Source organism: Panthera onca, chromosome E2 (assembly GCF_046562875.1).
Source record: "Panthera onca isolate mPanOnc1 chromosome E2, mPanOnc1 haplotype 2, whole genome shotgun sequence".
Classification (NCBI taxonomy): Eukaryota; Metazoa; Chordata; class Mammalia; order Carnivora; family Felidae; genus Panthera; species Panthera onca.
In genome coordinates this window covers 12,430,082-12,452,025 of record NC_138353.1, presented here as the reverse complement: position 1 = coordinate 12,452,025, position 21,944 = coordinate 12,430,082, and the positions used below count along the sequence as shown (strand labels likewise).

General features: G+C 51.9%; 1 protein-coding gene and 1 long non-coding RNA gene across 6 annotated transcripts; one reads left to right on the top strand and one right to left on the bottom strand.

Annotated features, from left to right (window-relative positions):
* Positions 1 to 88: 88 nt before the first annotated feature.
* On the bottom strand, positions 89 to 15,747 carry LOC145713226 (nonsense-mediated mRNA decay factor SMG9-like). 4 transcript variants are annotated; one of them, XM_081791506.1, is made up of 10 exons: positions 15,319 to 15,398; positions 12,450 to 12,605; positions 10,116 to 10,190; positions 9,762 to 10,026; positions 9,560 to 9,657; positions 7,583 to 7,695; positions 4,140 to 4,251; positions 2,113 to 2,208; positions 1,593 to 1,678; positions 89 to 450 (listed from the first exon to the last, which is right to left on the bottom strand). In XM_081791506.1, the coding sequence occupies exons 2-10, from the start codon at positions 12,597 to 12,599 to the stop codon at positions 312 to 314; spliced, it is 1,134 nt and encodes a 377-aa protein (XP_081647632.1). In that variant the 5' UTR covers positions 12,600 to 12,605; positions 15,319 to 15,398; the 3' UTR covers positions 89 to 311. The 4 variants fall into 4 exon arrangements, with proteins under 4 accessions (XP_081647632.1, XP_081647631.1, XP_081647630.1 ...); XM_081791505.1 differs by lacking the exon at positions 15,319 to 15,398 and adding an exon at positions 13,617 to 14,160; XM_081791504.1 differs by lacking the exon at positions 15,319 to 15,398 and adding an exon at positions 15,438 to 15,747 and having other exon boundaries at positions 90 to 450.
* Positions 15,571 to 20,129, top strand: LOC145713227 (uncharacterized). 2 transcript variants are annotated; one of them, XR_014136235.1, is made up of 3 exons: positions 15,571 to 15,667; positions 17,365 to 19,737; positions 19,999 to 20,129. It is a non-coding gene; the product is annotated as an uncharacterized LOC145713227 (long non-coding RNA). The 2 variants fall into 2 exon arrangements; XR_014136236.1 differs by lacking the exon at positions 15,571 to 15,667 and adding an exon at positions 15,769 to 15,923.
* The last annotated feature ends 1,815 nt before the right edge of the window (positions 20,130 to 21,944 follow it).

Genomic DNA, 21,944 nt, shown 5'->3' with positions numbered 1-21,944 from the left:
AGCCCACTTCAGATCCTCTGTCTCTCTGCCCCTCCCTCACTCTCACTCTCAAAAATACATTAAAAAAAAAAAAAAAAAAAAAAGACATTTAGATCTGGTCACAAGGGCTGGTTTTCCCAGAAAGTCATTTTTACTGTTGGCCAGACCAGACCCACAGTTCACCCCAACCCCCAGGGTTACTAACATAAACATTACATTCCCATTTACCACCGAATGCTGTTAAGTTCTTTAAACTCATTTAATCCGCATAAAACAATTTGCCTATGAGGAGCTAAGGAAAAATAGACCACTCACCTGCTAAGACCTGGGGTTCAAATCCTGGGCTGCCTTACTTTGGAGACATCTGCTTCCCTTGGCTCAGCTCTCCCCTCCCCATGAGCTCCTGTTCCTTCCTTCTGGCTGGGCTCTGTGCCCAAGGCGGCTGGCCTCCGCACAGCTATCCCCTGGGGCCTGAGGCCAAGAGGAACCCTTACGCCTTAGGTTCTGAGCCAGTTCTGTCCAGGGGGCATTTCTAAAAGCTCCAGCTGCTTCAGGCAGGACTCCGGCCAGATCCTGACTCCTTCCCCAGATCCTGACTCCTTCCCCCTTCCTGCCTGCCCGGGTACAGTACATGTGCCTGGCGATGGACAAGAGGGACAAGCCCGCTCCTGATTATGCTATTCATTCTACAAACGTGTTATTAACCACCTTGTGCCAGGCACTGTGTGAGGCACCAGGGACTCAGACTGGGAGACAGACCCTAAAAAGATCTGCAATGTCCTGCTAGGGAGTGATAAATGCAATGAAGGAAAACACAGTAGCGTAATAGTGGAGTGGTGGTGGGGTGGTTCTATGTTATAAGATCTATGTTATAAGATGTTATAAGATCTATGTTATAAGATCGGGGAAGGCCTGAGGTGGGACGACGTGAGGGAGGGAATCTGAGGTCTGTAGGAAGAGTGTTCTGGCTGAGGGATGCGGCGCGGAGGTCCTAAGCTGCACGAGGAGTAGCCATGGGGCCACTAGGGCTTTAATGGGGGGAGCGAGGGAAAGTGGTGGGAGAGAAGGTCAATGAGGAGACTAGGACCGTCCCGTGGAGGACCTTGTAGGCCATGAGAAGGACTTTGGATTTTGTTCTGAGTGATGTATAAAGCCAGTGGGGAGTTGTAAGCATGTGTATGTCTGCTAGGTGGTGGTGACCCACTCCAACTCACGTTTTATTTTATTTTAAGTTTATTTTTGAGAGAGAGAACATGCATGCATGTGTGAGCATGCACGACTGGGGGAGTGGCAGAGAAGCAGAGAGAGAGAGAGAAAGAGAGAGAGCGAGCGAGCACAAGAGAAAATCCCAAGCAGGATCCACACTGTCAGCACAGAGCCCGACTCGAGGCTCCATCTCGCCAACCGCAAGATCGTGACCTGACCCCATATCAAGAGTCGGACACTTAACTGACTGAGCCACCCATGCGTCTGCAACTCAGACTTTAAAGGGGTCCCTATGGATACTGTGTGGAACGTATGAGACCCAGGCAAGTGGCCGAGTCTCTGATCCCCATCTCTTGCCTTCGCTCCCTGCCCCCACCCCCCCCCACCCCTCCCCGCCACCTGCTCACCTGTATAAACTGAGGTCTGTGAACCAGTCCTGGACAACGATCACCACGTGGCAGACCGTGAAGAGGAAAGCCGCGATCTGGAGCGACTGAGAGGGGGCAGGAAGGGGTGACCGAGCTGGAGGTCCCCCCTACCCAGACTGGGGTCCCTGCTCCCAGGACTTAGCTGAAGGGGCAGCAGGGTGAGAGCCTCAGAGCCGTTAAGCACCTACTGTGTGCCCAGACTCCGCTGGCACTTCCTTCACAGGCCATCCCTAAATTGGGCAAGATGGGAATGATCACTCCCATCTCACCCAGGCAGATAACGAGGCCTGAAGGGGGAGGGGGCAGGAAATGACTCTTCTGAGGAGCACAGCCAGGAGGTGAGCCTGACAGGACTCTCAGTGCTATTCTTTCCTACAGCTCTTGGGGCACCCAGGGCTCTTTATGAAGCAGAAACGAGGTCAACCCATATCCAACTCCCCACCGCGAATCTCGAGGGGGAAGGGTGAGACCTTCCCTAGGTCCGGCTTGGTCCCCTCACCTGCATCTCAACGTAGGTGTGGGGCAGGTTGTACTCTGGAGGCAGCTTGCGGTCATTGTTGATAAGGTGGTCCAAGATGGAGGGGCTCAGGATGGGCTGCGGCAAGGAAGAGAGGGTGTCGGGAACAGGGGCTGGAGGCCGGGACCCTAAGTGTCACAGCCACCCAAGTTCCGCAAGTTGAAGGCCAACACCTTGCCTCTCTCGGGGCAAAATAAGGTCAGAAACACAGGCGGTTTCTGATGAGTAAGAGCTAGTCAGCAAGAGGGGGTGAAAGAAGAATGTTTCAAAGCAGATATACTTCCCCCAGCTCCTTTATGAATTATCACCCCTCTCAAGTGCCTCGTGCTCAAAGAGAACTCTCCTAGTGCTAATAAATGTAATATTGGCTTGCATGAGTCATGTCCCTTCAAGACACTTTCCTTTTCTTAGTTGTTTCAAATGCTTTCAAAACTTTGCTAAGATAATTACTTTGGTCAAAAAACGATGTTTAGTGTGAAAATTGGTGAGGATTTAAAAACTGCATCAGTGGGTGTAAAAGAATCCATGGTGAGTGCATCACCTTTTCTTAAAGGAACATTCCATTTAAAAGCCACAAGAGTGCAATCAGTTTGGTGGTCTTACTGACTTCTTGCTGCAGCGAGTGGAATTCTTTAAGGAAGACAGTTTCCCAATTGCTGGCTTTCTAAAACTCCCAATAGAGCTGCATGCTCTATTCTGTCCTGTTTTAACTTCTGTTCTGCTCCACATGGGCCTTGGACCCAGCTCATGGCAGTTCAGCCTGTCTCCAGGTCCCCTAGTGGCCCCTGCACAGGGCCTGACTCACAGATCACATCTGTGGGCTTTCACTGTCCGTGCCATCCACAACTATGGTGACTAGAACTCTGCTCCATCAACAGTCAGGGAGAACCACGTAGGGGCCGGGCCCTGACCAACAGAGCTCCTCCCTAAAGCGCTCCAGGCAGGTGGGGAGTGGGAGCAGTACGCTGTGGGAAGAGGCTGTGATACGTCAGTGCCACAATGGAAGGCGCACGCGGCACCAGTGGGGGCTCAGAGGAGGGGGAGGCTTCTGGGAGGAGGCGATGCCCCGGCAGAGTCTTCTCGGAGGAGAAGGCATTAGCCCGGCAAAATGGCAAGGGGAGAGAGAGTGTTCTCATGCTCATGATACTGACAGCAAAGTATGAAGTACCAACCTCATGGCAGGCGCTGCCATTAGGGCTCTACTTGTATTAACTCACCGAAGCCTCACAACAACCCTACGAGGTAGGCAATGATGTTTTTCCCACTTAAGAAAACTGAGGAACAGGCAGTTTCAGATAAAGGGTAGTTTCGGATAAAGGGAACAGGATGTGGACGGCCCAGGGTGGGAGGGGGATCAAGGCGAGGCCTTGTGGTGCGTCCGGTGGAGCTAGAGACTACGCCAGAGAGGGCAGGCTGGAGTCTGAAGGAGGTGAGCCCCACGAGCCCTGAACACCACGCTGAAGAATGGGGACTCTGCCTGGGGGCAAGAGAGAGGATGAGGAAAGCCGCCAGAAACACACAGGTCAGTTCTAATGACAGTGATGGGCCTGAACGCTAACTACATGCCAGGTCCTGTGCCAACCACTCTGCCTGGACCGTTCCACTGAAGCCTTGCAATGAACCTGTGAGGCTGAGTACGATTATCGTCCCCACTTATAGACGAAGAAACTGAGGTTTGAGGGGGGGTAAACACCGGCTTCACATCACCCAAATGGTAAGAATTAAAGGCAGAACCTGGACATACACAGACCGGCCTCGAGGGCCCACATATTTAGCCACTATGCTAGAAGATTCTCTAGGCTACTGTGTATACGATGGATGGGAGGGGAGGGAGGCAAAATCTGAAAACGTGCTAAAGGCCAAGAAAAGACACAACTTGTCCATAAGCACCTAGCGTGCCCATGGCTGGGCTGGGACCACATGGAATCCAAGCGGGGTTCTGGCTTAACAACATTCAGGGATGGATGTGAAGGTGGCATGCAGGAGGGCGGGCACGTGGAGGTCAGCACCTGTGTGTCCAGGAAAACAATCCGCTCTTGGGTAATAAAGAAGTCAATGCCACTGGTCTGGTTGCCCCCTCGTTCCTTCATCTCGGCACTCTGGGCCCGGAAAACATACGCCCTGTGGAGAGAAGCAGGTGGGATGCATTAGAGGCGCGCTTCTCAGCCTCTGATGCCTCCAGAGTGCAACCATGTAAAATGAGCGTGGTTCCCTACGCTCTCAAAGCCCCCTACAAAGCCCTCCACCTGTGGCCCCTGTTGTCTGGAGAACCACATTTTATTCCACATGACTTCACCTTTACCCATAAGGAGATCTGTTAACCCATCTAATGAAGTCAGTAGAGTGAGGTGTTTAAGAGTCAGGACTTTGTTGGACCGCTGGGATTCAAATCCCAGTTCTGCCTCTTCCTGGCTCTGTGGCTTTGGGCAAGTCCTTAATTTCTTTCTCCTTGGCCTCCTCATCTGTAAATGGGGATAACAGCAGTCTCAAAACTCTTAGGGCTGCTATGAGGCTAACTGCCGTAAAGCCCTTAGGAAAATGCCTGCTAGGCAGCGATACGTAATCGTTAGCTGTGAATTACCCAGTGCACTTGCCATGGGCCGGGCCCCGGAGATATAGCACTGAGAGCTCTCCACCCTCACAGCGAGAGGCTGGGTGGTTGTAGAACTCTGTTCCCAGTTCTTCCCCTGGGAGGAGAGTCTCCCTCGGTTCTATCTGCGTCGGACCGGAAGATGACGCCAAAGCAGGCACAGCTGAGCCTTGCCCTAGACCATGGAGCTCAACTGGGTCACATTCTGCGACCTGGACAAAGTGATTTTCTCTTTCAATCTGTAAAATCAGGGTAACGGTATTTGTCTCTCAAAAGGTAATCCCCACCTCCCTGAGAGGCGTGTTACGCTGTCTGACACCCACTTAACAACACCATACTGAAGGCCTCTGATGTACCAGATACCGGGATGCGACAGGGAACAAGGACCGTCTCTGCTTCCAAGCAGCTCCTGCTCTAGCTTACAGATCAACACAGATCAGTAACTGTGAGCGGTAGGAAGAAGGGGTGTGTGGCGCTCAGGATGGGGATAGCTCAGTTGGGAGAGCTGGGAAGGGCTGCCGTACAAGAGACAGATGACCACACTGAGAGTGAGAGACAGAAGAGTTTATTGAGCGACTTTAATTAAGTTAAAGGGTGGAGGATGGAAGCAAAGACTGTCCCAGGTGGACGGCAGGTGGCGCGTGTGGGGAATCAAAGACCAGTGTGGGGAGAGGGGAAAGCGGAGAACAGGGGGACTGGGAGCAACAAGAGGGAGCACAGGCCTCTGTGGGGCCTGGTAAGGAGCTGGGGCTTTGGCCCACGAGCCTGGAGTAGCCCTGAAGACATTTAAGTAGGGAAGTGACAGGACTGGAGGTGGGTTTTGAAAGGCTCCCCCTTGTGCTATGTGGTGAGCCGTAGCCTCCCTTATCCTCTCTGACCTTGACCGCCTAGGCCTTCCCTTCTTGCTCACTCCGCGCCAGCTCCAGGGCCTTCATGCCATTCTGCACACACACCAGGCAAGCGCTGTTGCCTCAGACATAGGCTCCTGTCATTCCCTCTGATTAGAAAGCTCTCCCTCCTCCCAGTCTGCTTGTGCTCAGTGTCCCTCTTTGCGAGGCCTTCCCTGACCACTCTGTTTAGGACTGTAATCCAGCACCAACCACAGCTTCCCTATAATCCCTTCCCGTTTGGGTATCACCTTCTCACATGTCAAATAACGTAGTTTGTTTGCCTTCACCCTGATTAGAATGAAGGCTCACCAGGACAAAGGTTCTTGCCAGTTCTGTTGACTGTTGTATCCCCAGTGCCCGGAACAGTGCCTGGCACGCTGTAAGCACTCAATAGATGTTAGCCGAATTGAACTAAAGCAGGGAGATCAGTGAGGAGATTCTTGACATTCAGTAGGGGAGATGTCGGAGGCTTGGGCCAGGAGATAGGAATGAAGGAAGGGAGAAGCAGATGAATTCTTAACGTAAAGGGGGCCTGACGGCAAGAGTTGGCACCAAAGTCCGCCACACCACGGGCTGACGTGGCTCAAAAACATAAGCAGAGGGCACCTCGGTGGTTCAGGCAGTTAAGTGTCTGACTTCAGTTTAGGTCGTGATCTCATGGTTTGGGAGTTCGAGCCCCATGTTTGGCTCTGCGCCAGCAGTGTGGAGCCTGCTTTGGATTCTCTGTCTCCCTCTCTCTCTGCCCCTCCCCCACTCACATTATCTCTCAAAATAAACTAAACAATAAAAAAACACAAAAGATACGGCCAGGCCAGTAGAATTGTCTCTAGCTCAGGAATCTGAACTCAAAGCCGGGGGAAGGGGAGGAGAAATTTGCTAGTTGGGGGTGGAAGCTGAGACGGAAAGAATGCTATCTGAGAGAGCTGGAGCTGTTCCCAGGTGGAGCCAAGGTGAGCTTAAGTTACAAGTTGACAAGAGAGGAGACGGACCTGGGAGGAAGGGCAGCCCCACAGCTCTGGTTCTAGTGGACGTACAGTCTCACGATAGTGGTTCTTAACCTGCTCTGGGTCTCCATCGGACCCTCTAAGATCTGGGGGAAACTACAGACCCATTTCCTAGAAGAAAAGCCCAACTGCAGATAGATGTAAAATCCCTCATATACTGTTAGGAGGAGGTTCGTGGACCCCCTGATATGCATCCACGCAATGCAAGATAGTATCACCTGCTTTATGGAAAACAAAAACAAAAACCAAACCCCTACATTTTCTAGACAATCCCTTTCTCATTCTCCAGTTTGAGTCGTCCTTAATCAGACCGGTTATGTCTCTCCTCCCTAGTCCCTGCCTTTCTCCTTTTCCTTCCCTGCCCTCAGTTCTGGTCCCTAGTTCCTAAGCTCTCTCTTCCCCCAAATCCTCTCCTGTGACTTCATACTTTTATTTTCACAATCATCCCCATCCTTACTCAAGAATGCAGGACCGAGGCTGGTCTAGAACCCATGCCCTACATTCGAGTCTCTTTCCCGGTTCTATTTACCAGGTCTTAGCAACCAGTATCCTATGAGCATTTGCTCTGTGTCAGGTTCTTGTTAACTTTGCCTTCCTGATCTTATCCTCCAAAAACCCACTTTACACATGACGAGGTGAGATACTGGGAAGTGAAGCGACATTCCCAAGGTCAATTAGCTGGTGAGTGGCAGGGCTGAGACTGAAGTCAACCTAAATCCAAAGCCGGGCTCTGTACCATTCCCTGGGGCGAGGCAGGAAGGGAGGGAGAAACAGGACTGGTTATCTTGGAGCCACACAAAGATTTAGTCCAGGCCCTAATCACCCTAATCTGACAAAGACATTGAGGCCAAGGGAGGTGGAACATTTTCCCAAAGTCCTTTGGTAATACCACTTGCAATACCCAGGCCCACCCCTCCCTGTCCTCCAGGTAGGTGTCCACCTCCCTCCTGGTCTTCCACACCCCTTACCTCTGGTCCTCCTCAGGAGTGTTCGCTGACAGCAATGACATGACCATGGACTTGCCTGTCCCCTGAAGGCCCAGGACACCAACCACCAACACATCGGTCTGATCCAACAGGTACTGTGGGAAGATGAAGGAATGTGAGCCTCGTAAATCTGTCAGCTGCTGGAGTGGGAGTGAGACTGGGGTGGGGTGGGGGGGCAGAGACCGGCCCGCCTGCCTTGTCGGATGTGGAAGCAAAACTTTGACGCCTCCGATCCCCTCAGTTGGGCAAAGGGCCCCTGTACGTATGCGGTGGCACAGAGAAGAACATTTGTGAGGGTTCCCGAGAGGAGAAGAGCCTGGCATGGTCAAGAAACTAATGGAAAGTCAGTGCCGCAGGAACACAGCGGGCAAAAAGGGAAACCTGACTTTGGGGAAGAGTAGAAGAAAGGCACAGGAATGAAGAACAGGTGGAAGGACAGGATGTGGTATCCGAGGGCTACTGCAGCAGACTCCTGGAGGACTTTCGGCTTCTGGCAGGTCAGGAAAACACGCAGAAGCGTGAAAAAGGGACAAGAGTGAGGAAGGGGAGGTCAGTCTGTCCTGGATCCTGTCCGGGATTTAAGAGTCCTAAGACCTTCACCTCTGGGCCACGAGCTCTGATGCCTTTCACCACTAGGGGGTGCGAGAGACACGCTTTAAAAAAAAAGAGAGCCGTCCTCAACAGGCTCCTTAAAAATCAACTGGAGTTTTTTGTTTTTGTTTTTTTTTTTAAAAAGGAAGCCAATCTTGGCTCTAACCCTAGACACATTAAAGCAGAAAGAACACCTAGCGCTAGCCCTGTTCAATAAGCTGGACACTGACCACATGGGGCCATTTAAATTTAAGTTCATTAAAATTAGGGGCGCCTGGGTGGCTCAGTTGGTTAAGTGTCCAACTCTGCCTCAGGTTATGACCTTCTGGTCCGTTGAGCTCGAGCCCCATGTCGGGCTCTGCGCTGACAGCTCAGAACCTGGAGCCTGCTTTACATTCTGTGTCTCCCTCTCTCTGCCCTTCCCCATTCTCGTGCTTTGTCTCTCTCAAAAATAAACATTAAAGCAAAATTTTGTAAGTTCATTAAAATGAAACAAAACTAAACCTTCAGTTCCTCAGTTATATTAGCCACATATGGGGATATGTGGACAAGTGCTCGATAGCCACTTAGAAGGATAGTGGCTACCATACTAGACAGTGTAAATACAGAACACTGTCACCACTGCAGGGCGTTCTAATCTGACAGTGCAGGGTAGGCCTGGACGCTGGCTTTTGTTTTGTTTTAAGGCCCTCCAGTTGATATCAATAGGACAGCGGACATAGAAAGGAAGGAGGCCGGGTAAAATACAGACCCGGCATGCTGTCCTAGTAAGTCCAAGCTGTTGGAGAAGGAGAAGGGACACATCTGGGAGAATCTGGGCAGCAACGTGATGTGACGGGTCTAGGGGGGAAAAGCAGCAGGAGAGGAGAAATGAAGCCCGAGAGTCTGGAGGTAGGCATGCCGGTCCAGGGATGTGAGGTCTGAACTACGGCAGGGGCCACTGAGATGGAAAAGGGAGCCTCTGGGAGTGACGTTCAAACCAGTTAACACTGGTACTGCATGGGTTGTTTCGATCAATCAGGAGGGGAACTGGAGCAGGGTCTAGGAGGCTGACCTGCGGGGGCAGGAGATGGTGAAGGAGGTCCCAGGGCATCTGGGTGGTAGCGGGAGTCCCTCTTTGCCAACCGGTATCGTGGCTGTTCAGTATTTTAACAACCAGCACAGCCCATGTACTGCAAGCCACTGCAACTCAGCCCTGGTTAGGTGAGAACTTTCAGATTCCTTCTCTCTCATTGTTGCAATTGCCTGAAAGCTGTCTAGTCCAGTATCACCTGCCAAGAGGGTGGCGGTGGGGAGGTGGGGTGGAGGCAGTGAGACGCGGGACCCGGGGAAGCTCAAGCAGGGAGACCCATGCTCCCCGCTCAGTACCTCAATGGCGCTGTCACACCAATTCATCTGGTCATCTACCAACTTGATGCTGTGCTTCATGCGTTCTGGGGGCAGTAGTTTGGCCTGGCCCACGACAGCTGGAGACAGGAGAAAGCAGGAGATGGGATGTGGTGAGGGTCTGTGTGAGGGCGGTCCAGCTCCTAACCGTCCTCGACAGGCTCCTGCCCAGGCCCCAACTCACGGTCCATGGCTGCGGGTGCGGCAGTGCCCATGCCTCGGTTCTGGATCTGGTACACAGGCTGCGTGGGTCTCTGTCCCTCCTTCTCTCCCTTGGGCGGTGTGGGGGCTGCAGGGGGTGCTGGGGCAGCGCCCTCGGGGGTGGAGGTGGTTGTCGCAGCCGCAGGCCCTTTCCCCTCTTCCCGTGGTTTCATGAGGACGATAGGCTTCTCGAGAGGGGCTGGGGCAGGTGGGGCAGCCGGGGCTGTTGGGGGTGGTGGCTGCTTAGACTATGGGAGTGAGAAGGTTCCGGTCAGCAGGAGAGATCTTTGCCCTAACTGCTCCCAGCCTCCCCTTCAGAAGAGTCTTCCCTGCTCACCCGCTCTGCTGGAGGTTTCGAGAGGATGATGGGGGTTTTCTGCATGACCGCCGTGCTGGTCTCTTCGCTGCCATCCTGTGGTGAGGGAGGGCAGTTACTCGGGCATGGCTCCCTCGCCTCTCAGAGACACTCCCCAGGGCCTTTGGGTGCCAGGTACAATTCTAAATGCCTTCACATATTAATTCCACCAGCAACCCCGTGAGATAGACACTATCATCCCCATTTTACAAGTGGAGATATTGAGGTTAACTGGCTTGCCCAAGGTCACGTGGCCAACAAAGAATGGAGCCAGGCTTTGAACCCTGGCAGCCTGGCTCCACAACTGCATTCGGCTGCCTCTGCCCGAAGACAAGCCCAGGTGGAAGGAGCTAGGGCTCTGGAGCTAGCCCTGGGTTCAAACTCGGCCCTGCCGTTTGCTGGCTGTGTGAACTTGGCTAAGGCCTCACTTCGGCCTGTTTCCTCATCTGGCCAGCAGGGATAGGAAATTCTTCACAGGACTACTACAGGCTGAGCGTAGCTGGAACTTGACAACTGTCCATGTGGCGTTTGACGCATGGCAGGCGCTCACTATCTGACAGCCGCTATCCGGAGAGCCCTGCTACCCTGATCGTTCTTCATCACTCCTCAGCTCCACTTACGCTTGCCAGTAGCCAGGGGGCTGATCCCACACCTTGCCTTCATGTTTATTTTGACTCACCCCCAATCTGCTCAAGAAAGGGAGATCGGCTTTTGAGCCTTGTTCTTTTGAGCCTTGTTCCCTGAGGAACCTCAGGAGAGCCATGCCCCTGCAGTGGGTCTATTTCTTCACCATACACTGGGGATACTTACTTCAATTCTGCTCACTTCACTGGCCTATGGGGAAGAACAAAGGGCATGAAAGTATCTGGGAAGAAGAGCTGTGACAGAACCACAGGAGAGGCTGCGGGCTTTCAGAAGGCCAGGGAGGGAGACGGGGAGAAGGTCCGGGGAGGAGAGGAGGATACCTGGGACGAGGACAGGAGATGTATTCAGGAGGCACAACGTACAGGGTGACTGACGTGGGGAAGGGGGTGTCCAGGATGAGGCCCAGGGGGCTGTCATGGATACTAGGAAAAATGGGAGGAAGATGCCGAGGTCGGCGGGGGACATGGAGGACGTGAGGAGTCCACTGGCCACTTAGGAGGCTGCCAGGGATCAGTGGCAAAGTCAGAGGCAAAGACAAGAGGCTTCGGAGAGGCTGATCCAGGACTAAAGCTGAAAGTGCACGATGATGGCGACATTGTCCAGGGTATGTGTGGCAGGAAGAAAGAGACCCTGTGTTCTCACTTATGCTGTAACCCAAGGAAAGAAATAAGAGCCGAGCTCACTGTGAAATCAATTATTACTCATGTCTACCGTTTTATGGCTCAGAAAACAGTTCCAACTGTTACTTTCTTCTTCCCCCCAGGGCTCTCTCAGAGGTGGGCGGGGCCCTAGAGAAAGGACACGAGCAGGGGGCAGGTTCTGACAGCGAGTCACCTCAGCACAGGAGAGAAGACAAGGCAGGACCGGGGCGCACGCCGAGGCTCCTGGTTCCCAGTCCAGGACGCTACGGCCGGCAGACCAGTGCTGTGCTTGGGCTCAGCTGGATTTGGGTTCGGGTTCTGGCCCCAAAGCTCACTGATTTTGGGACTCTGGGTTGAGTCCTTTCTCCCCTGAGACTCACTCTCTTCATTAGCGAAAATCAGATCTGTCCTAGGCTCTACTTCATGGGGTAGCTAGAAGAGTGCAGGAAGACCCGAAAGACGTTAAGGCACCTTGCACGTGCACGCTGCTCAACACCTAGGAACAGCTGCGGTTATCATGGGACTCTTCGAAACATGAGCTTATGGCGCCTCTCAGCTCAAACCCTCCAGTGCCAATTTCATTCAACAAAATCCAAAGTCCTTTCTCAGGCCTATCAGGTCCTACGTGATCTGGCCTGAGTTACCTCTCCGACATCATCTTCTATTACCTTCCCTTCTTTGGCCACTGCAGCCACACTGGCTTCCTGGCTACTCCTTGAATACACCAGATATAGGGCTCAGGGCCTTCCCATTTGCCGATCTGTCTAGAATGCTCTTCACTCAGATTTTGTCACGGTGTATTCCCTCGCCTCCTTCAGGTCTCTGCTCCAAACCCACCCTTCAGGGAGGCCCTCTCTGTCCGCTTCATCTAGGACAGACCCCTTTGCCACTCTCTACTCTTACTTCATAAGGCTTTTGTTCACAGATTGATCCCCAGCATCTAGATTAGTGCCTGGCACGTGGCAGGTGCTTAAAAACATTTGTGGAACGAGTGGATATGTGGATGCTGCCCTTGGGCCCACTCACTCACCCGTCTCTCTCTCTCCCATGGGGCAATGTAGTCCCTCTCCCGACCACCAGGCCCGGAGAGGTTCTGGGGGCCACCGGGGCCAGGCTCTTTCCAGCGTCGCCGCCTCTCTATCCCATAGAGCCCAGGCTGACTATGGCCAGACTCAGACATGGTTGCCTACAGAGAGAGAGAGACACACACACACAGAGAGAGAGAGAGAGAGAGAGAGAGAGAGAGAGAGAGAGAGGTGGATTTCAGAGTGAGGACAGACTCTTTTCAATCTATTTGGTTCACTCTGGACTGTAAGAAGGCACTTCCTTTCAAGAGAGCTCTGTGGCTGTGGCAGTGACTGCTAGCTTGCTCTCAAGATCTGTTCTCTTCTTCCAAAAAAATAAAATAAAACCCTCAGTTCTGAGCTGGGCACATGGCTGTCCAGAACACACCTCTCAGCACCTTTTGCAGTTAGGTGGCCATGTGACTAAGTTCTTTCTGGCCAATGGTATGACACCAGAAGTGTGTTCTAGCAGCTTTCAGAAACTTTCCTTCACAGATGCTGGCACATGCCTTTTGCCCTTTCCTCCTCCTGGCTGGGAGGAATATGGTGTGCAGGCTGGAGCTCAAGCAGCCACCCTGGACTGGAAGGAAGGAACGAAGGAAGGCTGGCGTGGCAGAAAAAAAAATCGGCGGTCTCCTGTTCACCTGGCGTTATTTCCTTCTAGATGCAGTGGGAAACAGCTACACTTCTCTTACTTGTAGCCAAAACTACTCCCAACTATTAGTCACTTGGCCTCAACCTGTATCTCATAGGGGGAGGGGGTCACATAAAAATGGGACCTATTCTTTCCCAAACTGTGGCAAAGCATTTCCTTACAAACCAGTAACATGATCCTCAGTGCAACAACTACTGTTTTGATTACCTAATACTGGCATGTGTTGGGGTGGGGCTCCTGCACTCAAGGCCCTATCTTATCTGGTGTCCCTCTACATCTCAGTCTGTCTACCTTAGGTTTCTGATGGCCCGCCATCCCTCACACTCCCAAGTCTCACCGGTGGTTAATCTAAGATGTTATAAAATGAACCGCCACCTATATGGTCTACTCCCTACCATTTAACTCGCTTTATAGGTCCCTCGAGGGACTTTCCCCAGCTGTTTACACTTCATTCCAGAGAAGTCTCTGAATACTTAACAGTCTGTTTGCAGGAGAGGCCATTTCCTTTACAGCTCAGAGGTCAAGTTGGCAAACTGTAGGCTACGGACCAAATCAGGGCTGCCTTCTGCGTTTGTAAATGACGTTTTATAGGAATACAGCCACCTCCATCAACTTAGAAGTTGTCTATGGCTGCCTTCTTGATCCAGTGACAGAGTCGAGTGGTTGAGACAGAGACAGTACGACCTGCAGGATCTCAAACAATTCCTCTCTGTCCCTTTACAGAAAAAGTCTGCTGATCCTCGCTTAGCTCTTAAGTGCCTATGAAATCATTTTTATTTTTTAAAAAATTTTAGGTAAGCTCTGTGCCCAATATGGGGCTCGAACTCACAACCCCAAGATCGAGAGCTGCACTCTCCACCAACGGAGACAGCCAGGTGCCCCCACCTGTGAAATGGTTCTATGAATCCCCCACCTCCTACCCAAGTACACAGTCACAGATCCCTGTGAGAGATTCGCTTTCCAGAACAGCAGTATCTGTTAACAGGATGTAGGAGTAGGGGCTTGTCCAGCGCCCCTCTCATTGCTACAAGTGACCTCTTCTCCCCCCACCCCCCCACCCCGTCACAAACCCAGCTGAAGACTGCCTTCTGAGACAGGAGGGCAGGGCCTGTTTACACATGCTCATGGAAAATGATCCACTCAGCACTTAAGTGACTGTTTACAGTCTCTGGCAGAGATTCCCCTCAGAAACTGGGAATCCTCCCTTCCTTGCAGTTAAGGGTCACTTTGCACATTATTCTCGAGACAGCCCCACCCCCCCAGTGCTTCAGTGTCTCTTTTCATTCCTCCACAGGGACTCTGCCCCAGCACTCCAGTCCATTTGTAAATGAGAAGCCCCAAGAGAAGCCCCTTCTCATGCAGCAAGTGTCCGTTTGCATGTTTTTTTCTGGAAACTTCCACAGTATTTGGGTCTATTGAACAGCTCTATGGGGGAGCTCCCCAGAAGGAGTCCACCTACATACAGTTTGGGGACCCCCCCCCCATGTTTCCAGGCTCCTCTGGGGAGTCTCCCAAAATGTATAAAGCCAGTCTATTTGTGTTTATTTACAGGGCTCTTACAGCGACCTCCCAGATGTTACGAATCTGACTAGGCATTCTTTGGGGGAGTTTCCTCAGTGCTTAAGCATCTCTTCATATGCCCCCTTTGGGGACTCTTCCAGAACCTACGTGTCTATTTGCCAACTCTGAGGGGAGACTTCTCTAATTCCCAACTCTGTATTTACACACCACCACCCCCAAGAACTTCAGAGTCTATTTACACTATTTTTTAAGGACTCTCTAACACTTGTAAATACACGTTTACAAGTTTGTATATGGGGCATCCCCTAAAACCAATGAGTCTCTCTATTACTCAGGTAACATCCCCAATAATTAGACACCTGCTTACGAGCCTCCTATGGGGAACCCTACGATTTAGGTTTCTATTTACATAGGATTCGGAGGACCTCCCGGGTATACAGGGTCTAGCTGTAGACCCTCTGCGAGCGTGTTCCCAAGACTTGTTTCTCTTTACACGTTATCGTTAGGACGTTTGCAATACTTGACGGCCAGTTTAAAGGCCCTATTAGGCCCTCCCCGAACTGAAGTTCCTATCTACACCTTACTTATCTCCTCCCCACCCCGCGCCCGCCAACCCGGTATTTTAAGGGTCGCCCTTGAATGCCTAGTCTGTTACGCACACCTGCCGGACGTCCGAGCAACCGTTTAACGGTAGAGAAGGGGGCGGGGCCCCGAAACGCGCCCAGCGCCCCGCCCCCTGCCGGTGCACGAGCCTCGCGCGGGCTTGCGGGCCCCTTACCTAAGGCGGCTGCTGATTGGCTCTTGGGGCGCAGCGCTACGCGCGCTTTCCGTGACGGGGCTGGTGGGGGGAGGTTCCACTACAAGCCACGGGCCTGTAAATGGCGTCTAGGGGACGAGGAGCGTTGGGGAGAGAGAGAGAGAAAGCAGGCACCGGTCACTCCGGAACCGGTCTAGGCACCCCGGAAGCGGCACCCAAAGAACGCCGGCCCGAAAGAGGAAGAGGAGAAGGTAGCACGGGGCGGAGCGGAGATCAGGACCCGTGGGGTGCTGGCCTTGCGCATGCGCCGAGGGCTGGGCGCGCCAGAACGGAGCGTCAGAGCCGGGCTGAGCATGCGTTGATGGAGGTGGTTGGCCTTAGCACGCATGCGGATGACGGAGGGGAGGAGGGCGGACGCTACGGTTCCGCCTTAGTGTGCGCGCGCTGCTTTGAGGCCCATGTGGGAGTGTAGCGAGGAGGGAGAGAGGGCGGCTCCGGAGATGGCAGGTTCGAGTCCCGCCTCTTCAGTGGCGTTGGCGGGATTCGGTGGGGTGGGGTGGGGTGGGGTGGGGCGGCGCGGCAGGGAGGAATTTCAGGGTCCTGGGCCGAGTAAGTGCTGAGAACACGGGAATGAATTAGACCTAGCGTGTGCGCTGTAAGACATAACGCTCTGTGGAGGGAGACAACTAGAGCAAATCACTGAAGGAAAGGGCCCAGGTCCGGTTTGACCTTGAAGGGCGGGAAAGGGTACTCCAGGTGGAGGGAAAGGTCCAGACTGTTTTGGACTCAGAATTCCCTCTGGGTGGGAGGTGAGGCCGCAGAGACGGGCTGGTCAGATCCTGATGGCCTGGGAGACGGAGACTAGTGGCATAGGATTGTTCAGTCTCTCGCCCGCCGCGGTGGGGGAGGAACCCAGGGATAGGGGTCGAAAATTCAAGAAGCCAGTGGCGCAGCCTTGTGCGCACCAGAGTCGGGGGTGGGGGGGAGAAATGCCCGGCCCGAGGAGAGCGCATGCGCGCAGCGGTTTAGCTAGAGCCCGCGGTTACCACTGGGAGGGAAATAACCCCGGGGAGGAGAGAGAAGGGGCGTGTGTACAAACGTACATTCATATGTATATCGGTGAATGGGGGAATTTAACCATTTTTCATTTGCAATATTACTAAAAAAATTTTTGTAATTTATAACTGAACAGGGGATACATGTACTTTCTGACAAAATTCAGGCAGCCACTAGGGTACACAAAGTCTACTCTGGTTCTCATATTCCATTCCTGAAGCACCGGCTCCCAGTTTCCTTCTGGAATGACTGTTTAAGCAAAGCACTGAGGATAAGAGCTTGAGCCTGGGTTCACACAAATGGCAGCTGACCTTGGCCACGTTCCTCAACCCTCTCTACCCCCGTTTCTAAAATGGAGATTGGCGGCACCTTATAATGTTCCTGGCAGAGTTAAATGGATGAAAGTACCCAGAATAGTGCTTGGTGCGTAGTAGCACTATGTGTTGTCATTATTTTGTGCTGCGCTCACCCCCCCCCCCCCCCCAAGCCTCATCCCTGCTGCCATTTCCTCAGTACCCGTGCCAGGTGGAACTGTTTCAACAGACTGCCACAGGCGCAGTGAAAACACCAGTCCACAGACTAAGTTGAGAGTCCTGTTGATGGATTCTCTGAAGGCTGTGAGTGTTAAGCAGAGACACGCATGATAGACGATGCCTCTTTGTGTCTGTCCGTGTTCCTGTTTAGTGGCTTCATCTCTGGTCATGCCCATTTTTCTCAACTAAAATTTTCAATCCCAGGTCACCCTCCATGCCAGTTTCACAACTCTGAGCAACCATCAGGTGGAAATGACTTTAAAAGGGGAAAGAAGGGGCCTGGCACTGACACTGGGCCCACTGTGTACCAGGCTGTTTTATATATGTCACCATAACTTTTCCCCTTCTCCATTTAACAGATGCAGAAAATAGCAGTCTGAAAGAGAATGTCCTTACTGAAGTCCCCTAGCCAGGAAGCAGCAGGGCCTGGATTGAAACGCAAGCCTGTCTCACCCTAGAGCAAGCCCACATTTTTTTCCCCTGGCGGCGGGCAGCCTGCCTAGTGGTGAGTCAGTGGTGCAGACAAGCACCCAGAAACCTGCCTTTTCTCCTTAGTGGCATGATTGTGTGGATGTGCCATGCCCTAACCATTTCCGTATTGATAAACATTTAGGCTGTTACTGAACTTTGGCTCTTACAAGCATTTGCTGTGGTTACTAACCTTGTACATCTGATTGCATGTGTGTGATAGGATTATCAGTAATATCTTGTTTGAAGTGGAATTGCGGGGTCAAAGGGTCCACGCTTGGGAATGTTGAGAGCCATGGCCACTTGATGTATTTTATTCATTTCTCCATTGACTTCGGTGTTCATTTTATTCATTCATATGTTGACTGAATTCTGGAACTCCAGTCAGCTGCCAGGCATGGCTGTAGGCTGGAGATCCTACAGGGAAATAGGCCAGAGCACCTGCCCTCTAGGAGCAGATATTCCAGTGAAGCAGATGATGTCAGGTAAAAGATGAGTGGAAGGATAAGTCAGGATAAAGAAATTTCGAGTGACGGAGGTCAGAGGTGGTCAGGGAAGGCTCTCTTGAGGAGATGACATTTGAGCAGAGTCCTGAACAAAGTTAAGGAACTGAACCGTATGAAGATGCTGAAAAGCCGTGGAAAGACCTGAGGAAGAAGCGGAGTGGAGCTGGTGTTCGAAGATTGTCAAGGTGACCAGAGTGGCTGGAGCAGAGCGAGGGGAGGAGAGAAAGCATTATTTAGGAATGAAGCTATCGAGAGGGGCCAGGTTACATAGGGTCTTGTAGGCCACGGGAAGTTACTTGCCGGGTGTAACAGGAAGCCGTTGGAGGGCTGTGAGCAAGGCCCGGCATGTTGAGATGTGTGTTTTATAAACATCTCTATAGTGAACACCCTGAATTAATGACTGTGGTTGCTTGTGGGGATGAAGGTTCTAGACAGATACGGAACAGAGCTGTGAGGACGAGTGTTGAAGACTTCTGCTTTTTTGAGCAATGTGACTGTTGTCTGTGCACAGAAAAGTTAAAGTATTAAAGCAGCGCCAGTTGCTGTGAGGAGAATGGCCTGCAGCTGGGCAGGCGTGGACACAGGTGATGAGGAAGCCCATGTCCTTGCCTGGATGGGAGATGATGGTGACTCAGAAAGAGGGTTCTGTGAGAGGAACCATGAATCAGGGATGACTTAAAAGTTACCCTAAAGGTTTTGGGCTTGACCAACTGGATGAAGGGTGATGCTTTTTCACGAAGATGTGGAGGAGTCCTCTTGGTGGGAAATCGACAAGCTTTGAACCTGCTGACCCTGAGATGCTCGCTGGACATCGAGTAAGGGGCGGCAGTTAGGACAGAAGCCAGGGTTGTAGACTGAAAATTTTTTACTGACTTTTCATTGTGCAATTTTATTTTATTTATTTTCAATTTTTTAAAATGTTTTATTATTTGAGAGAGAGAGTGAGTGGGGGGAGTGGGCAGAGAGAGAGGGAGACACAGAAACTGGAGGAGGCTCCGAGCTGTCAGCACAGAGCCTGACTCTGTGGGGCTCAAACTCATGAACCACGAGATCTGACCTGAGCGGAAGTCAAACGCTTAACTGCCTGAGTCACCCAGGTGCCCCTCGGGCGTTTTTAAGGTGGGAGGAACTATAGCAGGTTTGTTTGCCATCAGCAGTGCTAGAGGGAAAATGGACATGGAGACTTAGGAACCTGTCCTCAAGCAGGTAATGGGGGTGGTGCTGACAGTGTACAGGGGAGAGACGGATTGGCCTTGAATCAAAGAGGGGCCAGCTCTTCCTGGTAAAAGAAAGTCATACCATCTGACATTCCCTCTGGATTGTGAAAACCGCTCTTGTTCCTTCTGTGTTGGCAGTTATTGTGCACAGCATAAAAGCTCAAGCAAGGTCTTTGGACTGCAGTCTGGTATTGATGTAAATGGTAGGGCTTCCTTTACGAACCATAATGAAGAACTGGACAGATGGTCGTGATGTTTGTTCTAAGTGGCTGGGGCCAGAGGGAGAGGACGGTGGTGGGCAGTTACAGCAAGGGATGCTGGGGAAGGATGGGGAGCCCCCTGGCAGGAGCAGCTGTGACACTGCGATTTATAATAATCTATGTGGTCTTTGCCCCTTTTCTGGCTCATAGCACCTAAAACCCTTGGAATTTTGTGCAGTGAGAGCAGAGGTGTCTTTTGTTATGTTAACGAGGTGGTTTTTGGAAAACACTTGGGTAACCTAAAGCTGGGGGCTTGTTGCCAGGGCCCCAACCTTGTAGAGGTTGAAATAGCCGGTCTGGGGGCGCCTGGGTGGCTCAGTCGGTTGAGCGTCCGACTTCAGCTCAGGTCACGATCTCACGGTTCGTGAGTTCGAGCCCCGCGTCAGGCTCTGGGCTGATGGCTCGGAGCCTGGAGCCTGCTTCCGATTCTGCGTCTCCCTCTCTCTCTGCCCCTCCCCCATTCATGCTCTGTCTCTCTCTGTCTCAAAAATAAATAAACATTAAAAAAAAATTAAAAAAAAAAAAAAAAAAAAAAAAAAAAGAAAGAAATAGCCGGTCTGACCGTTGGCCTTCTGGAAAGGGAGAAGGGGTGGTTGGAGCTTGAATCAATTGCCAGTGGCCAATGATTTAATCAGTACTGACTTTGTAATGAAGCCTCCATCAAAACCCAAAAGGACCAAAAAAAAAAACCCAAAAAACCCCAAAAACCAAAACCCAAAAGGACAGGGTTGAGAGAACTTCCAGGTTTTAGGGCATGTGGAGATTTGGGGAGAGTGGGGCCCCTGGAGAAGGCTTGGTAGCTCCCACCCTTCCCCAGACCTTGCCTGTGTGTCTCATCCATCTTCCTGTTCCTGAGTTTTATTCTGGTTTGTAATAATTACTGATTTACAATAACCAGGAATCCAGTAAGTAAAATGTTTTTCTTGGAGTTCTGTGAGCTGCTATAGCAGATGACTTGAACTCAAGGGGGTGTTTGTTGGAACCTGTGCTCTGTAGCTGATTGGTCCAGAAGCACAGATGATAACCTGGACTTGCCACTGGCTTCTGAAGGTTGTGCGGGGGTGGGGGGTGCGGTCTTGTAGGACTGAGCTCTTAATCTCTGGAATCTGATGCTGTCTCCAGGAAGAGAGTGTCAGAATTGAGTTGAAGTATAGGACATCCAGCTGGTGTCTGAATTGCTGGGTGGGGGGGGGACCCACAGACTGGAATTGGGTGCGGGGTCATTAGCAGCCAGGGTGGGGTGGGAGGAGGCTGAAGGGGGTTGTGGAGCCTGAAGAGCCCCCAAGGTGAGGCCTGTGGGTGTATTAACACAGTGGAACACTATTCTGCAATGAAAAAGAGTGAGCGGCATGGATGGATCTCATAGCCACCGTGCAGACTCTAAGAAATCAGTCCACACTAGCATGTAGAGCAGGGCTGCTTTCAAAGTTGGGCAAAAGAGGTCAGGACGGTGGTTACTGGGGATGGAGTTGGGTATTGGCTGGGAGGAATATGAGAACCTTTAGAGGGCTGGAAACGTCTAGCTTGATCTGAGTGGTGTCTGCTCCGGTGAATAAATTGGTAAAAATTCAATGAGACTGCATTTAAAATGTATGTGTTTTAAAAACATAAAATAAAATATGTGTGATTTACGTAAAATGGATCTCCATAAAAGAAGAAATGAGCTGAGCCAAAAAGCTAGACTTTGACAGAAGGGCAGGTGGGAGCCACAGAAGTTTGAGCCAGGGCTAGGTCCAGGGACGTGTGAATGTTGGGAGAGTCCTCAGAGTCCCGGGATGCAGGTGCATGGAAGAAGAGAGGCCAGAATCTGCCTCAGCCTCAGCTCCTGACCGGCTTTCTAACTGCCACCCCTCTCTGGGCCCTCTTTTCCCCAACCAGCCCTCTCATGGGAGTGGAGGTAAAACAGGAGAGAAGCCCAGAGCATGTGAGACTGAGCTCCCTGGGGACAGACATCTGATTCGTGCCTGTGGCCCTACTAGCCCCTGATAGAAGTGCTGATTTTGTGAGGGGGAGTGCAGAAGCTGCCGGAAGGGGGGGTCTCAGGACCCATGCCCCACATTGGGAAATGGGTGAAAGTAGCGGGGCAAATCCAAGATACTTGAGAACGGGATCGCTCACGTGTCCTCTTAGTTTCTTAGTGAAAAGCCACTTCTAACCAGTTCCTGCCTTGTCACAGTGAAAACCACCTTAGCTGGAGGTGAGGAATTTGGGCCCCCCAGGCGTTCAGGGTTTTCATTCAGTGATATTCACTGAGGCCCTGCATGTGCCAGCCCTTGACATTGAAGACACGGTAGAGAACAGAAATGAAAATACGGTATTAATCATCCCTGAGCTGCTCAATGGGCCCGTTGGCTAAGTGCGGGGGCTCTGGAGCCAGGCTCCCTGGGTCAGAGCCCAGCTCCCCCTTCTCTACTGTGGCTTTGGACAGGTTTCTTAAATCTCTCTCTGCCTCAGTTACTTTTTATGTAAAACGGGACCACACAATACC

Bases quoted from the DNA above. Each gene is read 5' to 3' on its own strand.
- LOC145713226 (XM_081791504.1), bottom strand. From the start codon at position 12,599: ATGTCTGAGTCTGGCCATAGTCAGCCTGGGCTCTATGGGATAGAGAGG. The intron at 9,658-9,761 runs GTGAGTTGGGGC...TCCTGTCTCCAG, and splicing joins CGCACCCGCAGCCATGGACC to CTGTCGTGGGCCAGGCCAAA. The intron at 451-1,592 runs GTGAGCAGGTGG...TCTTGGCCTCAG, and splicing joins ACAGACCTCAGTTTATACAG to GCCCCAGGGGATAGCTGTGC.